General features: G+C 38.1%; 2 protein-coding genes across 2 annotated transcripts; one reads left to right on the top strand and one right to left on the bottom strand.

Annotated features, from left to right (window-relative positions):
* The first annotated feature begins 1,922 nt into the window (after positions 1 to 1,922).
* LOC142553664 (uncharacterized) lies at positions 1,923 to 5,499 on the top strand. Its single transcript, XM_075664090.1, has 2 exons — positions 1,923 to 4,934; positions 5,039 to 5,499. Exons 1-2 carry the CDS (start codon positions 2,006 to 2,008, stop codon positions 5,443 to 5,445), a joined length of 3,336 nt encoding a protein of 1,111 aa, XP_075520205.1. The 5' UTR covers positions 1,923 to 2,005; the 3' UTR covers positions 5,446 to 5,499.
* Positions 5,500 to 6,790: 1,291 nt separating this feature from the next.
* On the bottom strand, positions 6,791 to 10,107 carry LOC142553665 (B3 domain-containing transcription factor ABI3-like). The gene is made up of 6 exons (XM_075664091.1): positions 7,859 to 10,107; positions 7,659 to 7,751; positions 7,445 to 7,545; positions 7,316 to 7,362; positions 7,145 to 7,221; positions 6,791 to 7,062 (listed from the first exon to the last, which is right to left on the bottom strand). The coding sequence occupies exons 1-6, from the start codon at positions 9,560 to 9,562 to the stop codon at positions 6,925 to 6,927; spliced, it is 2,160 nt and encodes a 719-aa protein (XP_075520206.1). The 5' UTR covers positions 9,563 to 10,107; the 3' UTR covers positions 6,791 to 6,924.
* Between the last annotated feature and the right edge of the window lie 2,823 nt (positions 10,108 to 12,930).

Genomic DNA, 12,930 nt, shown 5'->3' on the forward strand with positions numbered 1-12,930 from the left:
CCACTCTTAATCCATCCTATTTTTCCAATTTTACCCTTCTCCTAAATCCAAACTCCCCACCACTTCCTTCCACCGACCGCCGCCAGCAACCGCCGCCCGCCTCCGCCGCCGACCGTCGCCGCCGGCAACCGCCGACCGCCGACCTCCGCCGCTTCAGTCGCCGCCGCTTGTTCCGGCTGACCGCCGCCGCCTTTTCCGTCCGACCATCGCCAGCCGATTCCGGCCGACCACCGCCAGCCGCCGCTTCCGGCCGACCACCGACCTGCCGCCGACCGCCGGGCCGTCGCCGGAGTAAAGAAAAAAAAGGGCAATTTCGTCATTTTATCAAAAAATTCAAAATTATCCCATACTTAAAAATCATATCAAACATAATACTATTTTACATCATATATTACATTTCTATCACAATCATTTTTTTATCATTTACATACTAATCATTAGTTTATTTAATCCTTCCAACCAAACGTAACCTTATGGTACTACAGCAAGATAAGAGCGGAAAAAGAGAGAGATCCCACCAAAGCGAAAGAGGTAAAGAAATGGTAGATACCACAACTCAGGTCTCCAACAGCCGGTCAAAGAAAGGAGACTCGTACAAAAAAAATATAGATGATTCAAAGAAGAGCACACATCGATTGTTAAATTTTAATGGATGATTTTTTTTGGGTTGAATTCGGAATGATTTTTTTGTTTGTTGGTTGAATTCGGTTTTTATTTTTATTTTCCTATCATCTTAATTTAAGAATTTTGTTTAACATAATAGGAAGGGTTGTGTGTGTAAGATATAAGTGTTATCTCGGATGTTGTAACACATCGTGATAATATGCAGCGAAATAATATAAATACAAATAAATTAATTAATTAAAAAATAAATTAGAGATAATTATGCACATGTAAATACACTTGTGCGATGCTTCATGAAAAAATAATCACTAGAAAAGAAATCATGTTTACAAAATCAATACCAATGAAAAACAAAAAAACTATCTTACATAATAAGTCAATAAAGTAACTTGCATATTAAAATATCAAAACAAAAATAACCAAAACAGAAGAATGCAAATATATGTGGTCAATGTTTGGAGCAACAAAACAATTCTTCAATAAAAATACTTTGTATATGTGTTTTCAAATGTTCCGAACACGTCACGACAATACATTGAAACAACGATACTTCTTCTTTGCGAGTTCTTCTGAAAATTCTAGAGCTTTATCTCTGTCCGTTCGTATCTCGCTCGTCTATTGTGCAACAATCATTCTTCAATATATATAGGCTTTTTGTTTTGATCTTGATAGATTCCTTGAATAGATTCATACAAGATAGGAAAAATAGTCTTTTATTTGAAAAAATATTCTTTTAAATATTAAATATAAAATCTAGAGTTTAAGAAACTCAATATTCTAAAAATACAAAATTCTTAATGTATAATCTTATTTAAAAGAAAAAAAATAATTTTAAGGAATTATGTCTTACAATGCTTGCAATGCAAATCACGTTTTCTTTCACATCTGCTTGATTATAAAACAAACAAAATAGTTTCATGTGAGAGACAAATTAATAATACAATTGGAAATTCACAATTTTGTTTTTCATATTTTTGTATAGATACGATTTCTAATTTTTTTGGTTGTTTATGTGTTTTTATTAAAAAAATATGTAGTTGATGACCATACCTTTATTAAATTTATTTCGTTACAAAATAAGTTGGTCTAGGTAAAAGTTAAGGAAAATTTTATTAAATTGGGTTTTCCGTATAAAAAAGTATGGTATTTAGATATAAAAATATTTATGTAGGAAAAGTTTATTAATTATTCTTAGCATAAAAATAAACAATATTTTCATTTTTGAGCTTGACAATAAATATTTAATATAATATAATATTCCGTTTAATTTGATATTGTCTCCTTATTTTCAAGCAAAGCGAGTTGCAGGAGTGTTGGTGTGTCTTGAAGAAAACATACCAAGAGAGTCTCGAGAAATTGAGCCTAAAAATCTGGGAATTTGATGCCAATGCCGAGGCAATTCTTGAACGATGCCCCGAAATTCTTCCATCTTCACCGCAAGTACCGTTACTATTTCTTCTATTTCCTCCTTTTCTCGCTCCAAATTCTTGCACAAAACCCCGTCATCGCTTCCAACAGTGAAGTTTCTGTTTTATTTTCTTGGATTCATTCTTCTTCAGTGACTCTTTCTGCTCTGTCAAATTGGAACTCGCGAGATTCTAACCCTTGTAAATGGTCTCACATCACTTGTTCTCCTGATTATTTTGTCACGGAGATAAATATTCAGTCCATTCAGCTCGGTATTCCTTTTCCTTCAAATCTTTCCTCCCTGCGATTTCTTGAAAGGGTCACCATTTCCGGGGCTAATCTTACTGGAACAATCCCAGTTGATATTGGAGACTGTCTCTCGCTCAAAGCAATCGATGTCAGTTCGAACAGTCTTGTGGGGAGTATTCCCTCAACCTTTGGGAACCTTAAAAGCCTGGAGGAGTTGACATTGAATTCTAATCAATTGACTGGAAAGGTTCCACTTGAGCTAGGGAACTGCAGTAGCCTGACAAGTCTTCTATTATTTGACAACAGGCTAAGCGGGAGCATTCCTGCTGAGCTTGGAAACTTGGCAGGTTTAGAAATCCTGAGGGCTGGAGGGAATCAAGATATCAATGGGGAAATCCCTGATGAGCTTGGAAATATCCAGAATCTGCGAGTTTTGGGTTTAGCTTATACTAAAATTTCCGGTGCAATTCCAGCTTCCCTTGGTAAGTTGAAGAAGCTTCAGGTTCTGTCTCTTTATACGACAATGCTTTCAGGTGAAATCCCCCCCGAGTTAGGCAATTGCTTGGAGCTTGTGGACTTGTATTTGTACGAGAACAGCCTGTCAGGCTCGCTTCCGAAGGAACTAGGAAAGCTTCAGAAATTGGAGAAACTGTTGCTATGGCAGAATAGTTTCGTGGGCCCTATTCCAAAAGAGCTTGGTGATTGCAGAAACTTGGTGATTCTTGATGTTTCGTTGAACTTCTTGACAGGAAGCATACCGGAAACTTTTGGGTATCTGACTGATCTTGAGGAATTAATGCTCAGTAGCAACAATATTTCGGGCACAATCCCTGCTGTTATTTCCAATGCCACGAGCTTGATACAGTTTCAAATCGACCGCAATCAGATTTCTGGCTCAATTCCGTCGGAACTTGGATCTTTGACTCAGCTTCGAGTTTTCTTCGCTTGGGATAACGAGCTTGAGGGAATCATTCCTGCAACATTGTCCGGTTGCAAAAGCCTCCAGGCCCTGGATTTGTCGCGCAATACTTTGACAGGCAGCCTACCCCCGAGCCTTTCTCAGCTAAAAAATCTAACCATGCTTCTCTGTATCTTTAACGATATATCTGGTTCTTTACCACCAGAGATAGGTGACTGCAAATCTCTTAAAAGATTGAGGCTCTCTGGCAACAAAATCGCCGGAGAAATACCAAAAGAAATTGGATTTCTTACCAATCTGAGCTTTCTAGATCTCTCTGATAACCACTTAACCGGATCAGTACCTGATGAGATCGGCAATTGTGGAGAACTGCAAATGTTGAATCTGGCTGGAAATTCACTCACGGGATATGTGCCTCGTTCTATCTCTACGCTGAGTAAACTTGAGGTGTTGGATGTTACAACGAATCATTTATCTGGACCGATTCCAGGGAGTTTTGGAGAACTTTTTTCTCTCAACAGGCTTTCACTTGGCAGCAATTCCTTTTCAGGGCCAATCCCTTCAACCCTCGGCCGCTGTTCAAGGCTTCAGTTACTTGACTTAAGCCAGAACCAGCTGTTTGGAAGCATCCCGGTTGAAATATTTGAAATTGAAGTTCTTGAAATTGCTTTGAATCTCAGCTGGAATAGCTTGACAGGGGAAATCCCTCCTCAGATTGTTGCTTTGAACAAGCTTTCAGTACTTGACCTTTCCCACAATAAGCTTGGAGGAGATCTGATGTCTCTTGCGGGGCTCGTAAATCTTGTTTCACTGAATGTCTCTTACAACAATTTCACAGGTTTTCTCCCTGATAATAAGCTGTTTCGGCAGTTATCTTCAACTGAACTGACAGGAAATCAAGGCCTGTGTACTTGGGGGCGTAACTCATGTTTCCTGAGCGATGCAAAAGAAATGGGACTGCCTGGTGACCGCAGTATTGCTTCATGGCAGCTAAAACTGGCTATTGCATTGCTATCTGTCATTACTGCAGCCTTGGCGATTCTTGGAATAGTAGCAGTTTTAAGGGTTAGAAAAATCAGCAAGAATACCGATTCTGAATTGGGAAGACCTGATTCTGTTTCTTGGAAATTTACACCGTTTCAAAAACTGAATTTCTCAGTCGATCAGGTTTTAGGTTGTCTGGTCGAATCCAACACAATCGGTAAGGGATGCTCGGGAATTGTTTACCGAGCAGAACTTGACAATGGTGAAGTCATTGCAGTAAAGAAGCTATGGCCAACGGCTGTACAAGTTGGTTACAACTGTCAAAATGATCGGTTGGATGGTAACTCGGTTCGAGATTCCTTCTCAACCGAGGTGAAGACTCTTGGGTCAATCCGACACAAGAACATCGTCAAGTTCTTGGGTTGCTGTTGGAATCAGAATACGAGGTTGCTTATGTACGATTACATGCCCAATGGAAGCCTAGGAAGTCTCCTCCATGAAAAGAGAGTAGCGTGCTTGGATTGGGATGTGAGATTTCGGATTATATTAGGTGTAGCTCAAGGTTTAGCGTATTTACACCACGATTGTGTTCCCCCCATCGTGCACAGAGATATCAAGGCGAATAACATTTTGATAGGTCTTGATTTTGAGCCGTATATTGCTGATTTCGGGCTTGCTAAGCTCGTTGATGATGGTGATTTTGTTCGTTCTTCTTTTACAGTTGCTGGTTCATATGGTTATATCGCTCCAGGTTCGTTCAAGAACTAGATTTAAATCCTTTCTTATTCAATTCATTTTCATCATCTCTTGCAAAACCCGACGAGTTCAACAAATTCTGTTTCCTTGGTTGTGCAGAATATGGATACAGGATGAAGATCACAGAGAAGAGCGACGTCTACAGCTACGGAGTCGTCGTTCTTGAAGTCTTAACAGGTAAACAAACGACCGATACCCCCATACCAGAAGGCCTTCACATTGTGGATTGGGTGAGGCAAAAAAGAGGTGGAACTGAGGTGCTAGACCTCAGTTTACACCCCAGACCAGACCCCGAAATTCAAGAAATGATGCAAACTTTAGGAGTTGCGATGCTTTGCGTGCATCCTTCTCCCGAAGATCGTCCCACAATGAAGGATGTAGCAGCAATGCTTAAAGAAATAAGATATGAAAGAGATGAAATCTCTAAACTTGATCATGTTCTGATAAAAGGATCAAAAATTAATGACGCAGAAGTAAATAAGGTGAAGGACCGTCCTGTAAGATGAAGAGCATGTATCTTTAGAGTAACAATTCAAGCTTTTCGGCAAAATCAAGATTGCCCATCATAAAATGTTCCAACACATTTGATAATTGATGTACAAAATAAAATAAAATATTATTTTGTCCACATACATATTCTTTTAGTCTGACATATCGATTATTGGATATATATAGCGGTTAGTTGGTTAATGGTTAATTGTGTAGTGAGTTGATATAGTTAGCTTAATAGCAGTTAGATGATAGTTAGGGTCAATATAAGGGAACACCACTGTAGAACTCAATTTCATTATTTCAGTTTTTCCTGATTCAATAAACGAGAACTCTTCGTCCTCATCTCTCGTAATATCGATACCACTACGCATATATGTTGAACTTATGAGTTGTCGATACACACATATTTTGGTTGAGATATATTATATTATAGTTTCTTTCACTCTACAAATATATTTTGATTTTCATCTCCATTTGAGAGTTTTTCACTCTACGAATATTTGTCGTTATTTTTTGATTTTCTTGTAATTTATCATCGCTGATTGATTTGATTGCGAAAGGAGGGAAATTTTTTTATTCCGCCGTGTGATTTTCTGAATCTGAGATTTATTGCCTTTTACCAACAGTTCCTAAGATAAATTTTGTTCTATTTTTTTCAAAATTATGTAATTAAATAATTATTAATTTTTCATAATACGTAGTTTAAAAAAATCTTCATAAATACAAATATATTTAACAATATAATTATAAAATATTAACAACGTTATTTGCTATTGAGGAAAAAATATAATTTTAAGGAAAAAAAACTAAAACGATTTACATGATTATATTTAATTTAATATAAAATATATAACTAAAAATATCACAGCTACAGACAAAAGACTAAAATTGATATTTCACCTAGATTAATAACTTACGTAATTTCATAATTTCGTGAGATAGATCAATCTTACCGATATTCACAATAAAAAATAATACCCTTAGCATTGAAAATAATAGTTTTCATGGATGACCCAAAAAAAATATGTCTCACGAAATACGACCCATGAAATCGTCTCACACGAGTTTTTGTCTTATTTCAACTACAAATATGATATATGTTTTATTCGATATTTTTTTGTTAAATGACTTATGTTTAATAGAATTACATTTTTTTTAATTTTAAAAAATCTATATTTAAAAACACATATTGTCGCCTGAAATAAATTCCAAATAACATATTCTGGAATAATCCTGACGAATATTAATATTAATATAATTCATAATAGCTGCTAAGAAATAATGCATACAACTAATTAAAAAACACCAAACAAAAGGGTAGTATGGAAACGTTAGAGCATCGGCTTAACTGCATTTGGCTTTTGCACGAGCATTTGACCTCCAAAGATTAAACCAAGCTACGAGACACCAAAAAATTAAGCACAAGGGAGCCTTCTTCAACAAGTACGCGCGCGCCGAGGGATTTTCGGGTTGCTCGGGCTCGTTTCTTGACATCAAACGGATTGTTTGATAGGTGCTAGTGAAGCGCTGGTTCTGGAAATTGATAAGCTGCGAGGGTTCTTTCTTGTCGCCGGCTTCTTGCCCCCCTCTAATTTTGTTCCGGGTTGTCGCACTTTTACTCCTCGAATCATCTACATTGCACAAGAGTGTCATCATCATTTAATAACAACCACCATCTCAAAATGTAATATGTGAAACGAAAGAAATTCTCACGTATTTGCCGCATTTCATGTCGGAGTAAATCACTATAAAATCTCCTTCTTGAAGTCCATTTATCCTCACAAATTCACCTGAAAGAACATGAAACATGAAGTATATATTATCAATAGCTTGTTCCAGTTCTCTTTGATCATCGAGTGGCGCATTTGAAAATGCTTAAATTACCTGTGTTCTCAAGAAGGTACATTCTGCTTTTATTATTAGGCCAAAACCTGGAAACAGCAAGCCATCGTTAACCGGATAAAAGGTGATCATAGTTCACAAGTTTTTAAGAGTGAATCGCATCTCATATACCTATATCGCATATTCCAAACGCGAGAAGTTCCGATGTCTTCCATGGAAATGGGAATTCCGTCTCTTGAATCCAGTTCTGGAAGATGGCTTTCGGCTTCTTTCTGATAATTTAAATTTTCATCAAAGTTTGACTCTAAGAGAACTATGAACCAAACTATACATAGTTGAGTATTAGTGATAAACCAATCACCAAATATAAAAAGATTTTCATTACTTTTGGCAACACAATCCTTCCAAGATTACCGACATCACTTTGCTTCAACACTTTCTGCAGTAAAAACTTCAGGTTCTTTTCTGTTTTCCATCCCTTCAGATCATAAAAACCAACAGTAAATCAATTAATCAAACAATATTTTTAACTTGCAACGTCAATTTTGAACCCAAATGATGATTTCAAGAGGCAGGAATAAGAACCTGTTGCTGCCGCCGATCAGAGGCACACTGTCGCATATAGTTTGGTTGCTGCGATACGTCAACCGGCGGAACCGTGGCCACCATAGTAGAATTATCCGAAGAAGCAACTGACGACCAGTGCAAACAATCTGGACTGCCATTTTCGCAATCATCAGCCACAACATGCTGATCGTTGATTTGATCATTATTCTGATTTGGGTTACTGCTGCGGCGATTGTGGTACGAGTAAAGGGATCTCTGGCGAGCCATCCTCTTTTTCCTAGCTTCTTTAGTCGCCAATGATCCTAATTTCACCAATCTCTCCCCATTTTTATCAAAAAAAAGATACGGGTTCCCATATAAATTATGGGGTTGAGGAAAAAGGTTACCATTACCAGGGAAAGGACTAAACTGAGACGGTGGAGGCATGGTGAATGGCGCCATTGGAGCCCAGGATCGAGCATGTTCCATGGACGAGTATTCTGCTGAAGCTGGATATGGAATGCCATTTGCTAGTTGATAATTTAAAGGAGCGGCATGAATATAGTTTGTATAAGGATCACCTGCACTATACCCCTCCATAGGCGGAGGAAAAGCTAACGGATGCGCCACCATGGTGGCAGCCCCGGCGAATTGAGGCGGCAACCATGGCATGGTAGGAAAGCAGGTTGTAGGATGAAGATACGCAGGATTGTAGTTCATATTTGAATGAGAGCAAGAGTTTGGAATGAATTCCGGGTTTTGAGCGGTTTCTTGGGAGGGAAATGTAGATTGTCGGGCCCTTTCCCTTGTCCCATTTTTCTGAAGATGAAACTGCTCGACCCACTCGAGAATCAGTTTCAAAAGCTGCTTTTTTCCTTCTTTTGTGCTGCCTAAACGCTTAGAAGCACTTTCAATGGTAGAACGCTTGAGCTTTATGTTCCTCATATCCTCAGCGGAAATGTAATCCTTGTTTTGCTTCAACCACTGGAAAAATATCATAGCAAGCTCGCTATTCCCTTGTATAAAACTGAATCCATCATCATTTTCTTCCTCACTCAGCATTTTTTGGTCCTGCTGCGGCGGCGGTTCCGCTTCCATGGCTGCAGCCTGTTGATCTTCCGTGAATTCTTGAGGGATCTCACTCTGGAATACCGAAGATGGATCCCAAATGTCATTACTGTCTAGTAAATCCATGTAACCCAAGGTTTCCATCACATCAATGCAGTCAACATTGCCCACACCAACATATTCAGGCGGCGGCGTGATCTCCATGGAGGCTGTCGCGGACAAAGCCGAGGGCTCTGCTTTCACCTGATCACCCCCTTTAATCTGCTGAAAATTTCTCTGTCCCGTATCTTCCTCGGAGGTCGGAGAGGAAGATGCATGGGAGGAGGAGGAAGAAGTGGCGCCAATGGGATTCACCCCGGGCGGTGCAGTGGAGGAAGATGACGAGGATGACATGCAAGGGAAATCAGGTAGAGGTGGAAAGTCGCTATAGAAAACGGAAGCTTCATTGACATCAAGAAAATTTTCTTCATCTCTATCAAGCCATAAATCTTTCTCACCAACAGTACTCTCCATCACTACTCCTTGATGGTGATCTTCTTCCATGGCTTCGAAACCACAGCTAGGGTTTGCAATATCCAGATTACCCGCCTCCATTATTTCTATTTTCACGTCAACATTTCCTGCACTTGCATGAAAATCTTGTTCACCAGTAGGATCATACTCATTTTTAAGCATACTAGCCAGCTGCGATTCGGATAAATTTTGAGAGAGAAGATGGACAGGAAAATATACTTGGTACGGATAAGGGAGCTCGGAAGAGTGCTTCTGTAACTGAATAAGGAAACAAGATACAAAGGGCCCGCTTCAAATTAATTCTTCAAGCAACATAAAGCATCTGGGACTCCTCCAAACCAAACATGAACACCCACAGATACTGCAACTAGCTAATATAAAATTAAAGGAAAACGGCCCATTTCACTTAAAATAAAGTTCTACCAGTGATTTTTTTCCTACTGAAGCCCATAAAAACTCAAGAGAAGCTCAATATGATGCTTTTGAAAACATAATTCACGATCGCGATGGGTTTGAGAGAAAGAAAGGGCACTTCCGACGAAGACAAAGGAAATAGACAAGTATGAAGTGAAGAGAAGCAGCACCAAACTTAAACCCGCTGAGACAAAACACCCACCATGATGTTCTGTTCAGTTCTCGGGAGTTTCACACTCCTTTAATTCATTTCTCTCCTTTTCGTTTGTCGTTTGCAGATGAGCTCAAATCGAAATTTGTTTGGTGGAGTTAATTAATGAAAATGGAGTTTGAAATTTTTAGAAAGATAGAGAAGGAGAAAATTCAGAAAACAACAAAGAAATAAAACCTCGTGCCCGCTGCTTTTTTACCGCTCAATCCCCGGAAGCATCCATACGTACCCACCTGAATGGTGAACTCAAGCGGTGCCCCAATCTTTTAAAAACCACAGCAAATTTGTCGATTCTCAAGGTATAAAAGTCCATCACATATTGCTGTATATTTAAAATAATACACACAACAAAAACACATACAAGTATTACGTATATATATATACACACAAACACAAACAAGAAACGTACACTCAGACAGAAATACGTATATATATATACACACAAACACAAACAAGAAACGTACACTCAGACAGAACAGAAGGAGAGCCGTGCGTATAAATAACTACATGTGCTAAATTTGACATGATCAGTATACCAGACATGCAAAGTGTATACACACACATATATATGCACACATACCTGTATGTATAGATAGAGAAGGAGAGAGATTGGACCGATTTTGAGGGCCATGGCTCTTCGCTTGTACCCACCCATTCGTGGCTCCAACGGCGAGGCGGGGTGAGTACTGGTACGTGTCCATTGATTTCTATGTTAAATCCAAAACCCAATCAGCTAGCATGACATTCACAGTTTCGTGCGAGAAAATTCTACTGGTGGTTTGCAAATTTTTGTTGTTAGGCATGGAATTTCTTGACGGGGTCACGCGTTCACGTGAACCAGGAGAGGTGGAGGGACCTGAGTTATGGAATTCAATAACACGTTTGCTGTAAACAATTAACACATGATTTTAGTTACTAAAAAATAGTTGATTTGATTATGTAACAAATAATATTTTATTTTTATTTTTTTTAGTGAACTTAATTCATCCATAAATATCAATCTATTTTTATTTAAAAATCGTATTAAAACACAAAATCCTCTCATCTACAATCACAATAAAAATCGTACCAAAACACAAACACCTCCCATCTACAATCACAAGTACAGAAGTGAAATATAAAATTTAATGTGAGAGTTCTTTGTGAGAATTTTATCCTTGGAAAGAATATTATTAATAGAGAGAAAGTGATTGTTAAAATCAAAGTTTCTGAGTGAAATACTTTATAGTCTCAATTCTCTTGTTTTTTTCTTTGTTATTAATAAATAAGTGATTTTCTGATATGTTTAGAGTGGACGTAACCTAATTTTTGAAGTGAACCACTATAAATATCTGTGTCAATCTTATTCGGACTTGTCCAGGAGCGATACAAAAAAAAGAACTCTGGTCATAGATCATCTGAACGAGATTTAAGGATTCGTGTATCGGTTATCAAGTATGAGCATAAAACTTGATGACGAGGTGATAGTTCTGATTTTGCTTGCTTAATTACTAGAGTCTTGGGAGATACTGAAAGTTTCACTCACGAGCACAACACCAGGAGGAATCGTGAGTATGAACTTCGTCAAAAGTGACATCTTGAATGAAGAAATGAGACGTAGATCTCAAGGAGTCTCTACCTTACAGTCAGTTGTTTTGGCTGCTGAGTCAATGGAGAGAAACAAGATTAAGAAAACACAAATCAGAAGCCAAGAAAAATCAAGTCATCGCGGAGATATGCCAAAGTAAAGTGTTATATATGTAGATAAAATATTAGATATATTTAAAAATATTTTCGGCAACCGAAAGACAAACATGGAACCGATTATGAGCAAACAAACGCCATCGACGAATTCAATATTGTTCACGAGCTAGAGTTGGAGTCCGTGAATTTGGCAAACATATAAAAAAATGATGTCGGCAACCGAAACACAAACATGAAACCAATGATGAGCAAACAAATTCCATTGACGAATTCAATATTGTTCACGAGCTAGAGTAGGAGTCCGTGAATTTGGCAACTCAAGTAACTACTTGGGTGATCGATAGTGGAGCAATATTCAATGTCACATCTTGAAGAGAATCCTTTACACCCTACACACAAGGGGACTTTTGTATGGTCAGGATGAGAAATAACGACTTATCTAGAGTCGTGGGAAAATGAGATATAAGCTTAACTAACGTGGATGTCTCTAAATTAAATTGATCATCAAAGATGTCAAGCGTGTGTCAGATATGCACCTGAGTCTTATACCAGTCGAAAGACTCGATGACAAAAGTTTATGCACAAGCTTCCGAGACGGGGTATGTAAGATTTTAAGAAGATCACTTGTGGTGGCAAAAGGATTAAGGATGTTGAAGCTATATATAGTTCAGGAAAATTATTCTGAAGGTGTGAACTACGCAGGAGAAGAAAACTCAACAGAATTGTGACACTGACGTCTTGGCCACACAAGTGGAAAGAATCTTATACGCCTTGTGAGCAAACAAGTTCTGCCCTATACAAAGCAGATTCATATGAAATAATGCATGAACTGCTTAGCCGGAAAACAAAATAGGATATCATTCAAAAGTTCACCTCTTAGCAGAGCCGATAAAATTCTTGATCCGGTGCACTCAGATCTACGTGGTCCGATGCCATTTTTGATATGATAAGCGAGTAGCTGGGTAATTTTATTGATGATCATTCTCAAAAAATTGTGTATGGAAACTTAAATCCAAGGACCAAGTACCAGAAACATTCAACAATTTCTAAACTTGGTTGAACGAAAAACATGCATGAAACTCAAATGTATTCTCACAGATAATGGAAGAGAATACATTAGAACCTTTGATAAGATATGTAAAAAGAATGGAATCAGACATCAAACGACACCACCAAAGACACCACAACTCAACGGATTAGTTGAGATGATGAATAGAACTTT

This window comes from Primulina tabacum, chromosome 8 (genome assembly GCF_025594145.1).
Source record: "Primulina tabacum isolate GXHZ01 chromosome 8, ASM2559414v2, whole genome shotgun sequence".
NCBI lineage: Eukaryota > Viridiplantae > Streptophyta > Magnoliopsida > Lamiales > Gesneriaceae > Primulina > Primulina tabacum.

Bases quoted from the DNA above. Each gene is read 5' to 3' on its own strand.
- LOC142553664 (XM_075664090.1), top strand. From the start codon at position 2,006: ATGCCAATGCCGAGGCAATTCTTGAACGATGCCCCGAAATTCTTCCAT. The intron at 4,935-5,038 runs GTTCGTTCAAGA...TTGGTTGTGCAG, and splicing joins ATATGGTTATATCGCTCCAG to AATATGGATACAGGATGAAG.
- LOC142553665 (XM_075664091.1), bottom strand. From the start codon at position 9,562: ATGCTTAAAAATGAGTATGATCCTACTGGTGAACAAGATTTTCATGCA. The intron at 7,752-7,858 runs GTTCTTATTCCT...TATGATCTGAAG, and splicing joins CTGATCGGCGGCAGCAACAG to GGATGGAAAACAGAAAAGAA. The intron at 7,363-7,444 runs GTATATGAGATG...TGCTGTTTCCAG, and splicing joins GTTTGGAATATGCGATATAG to GTTTTGGCCTAATAATAAAA.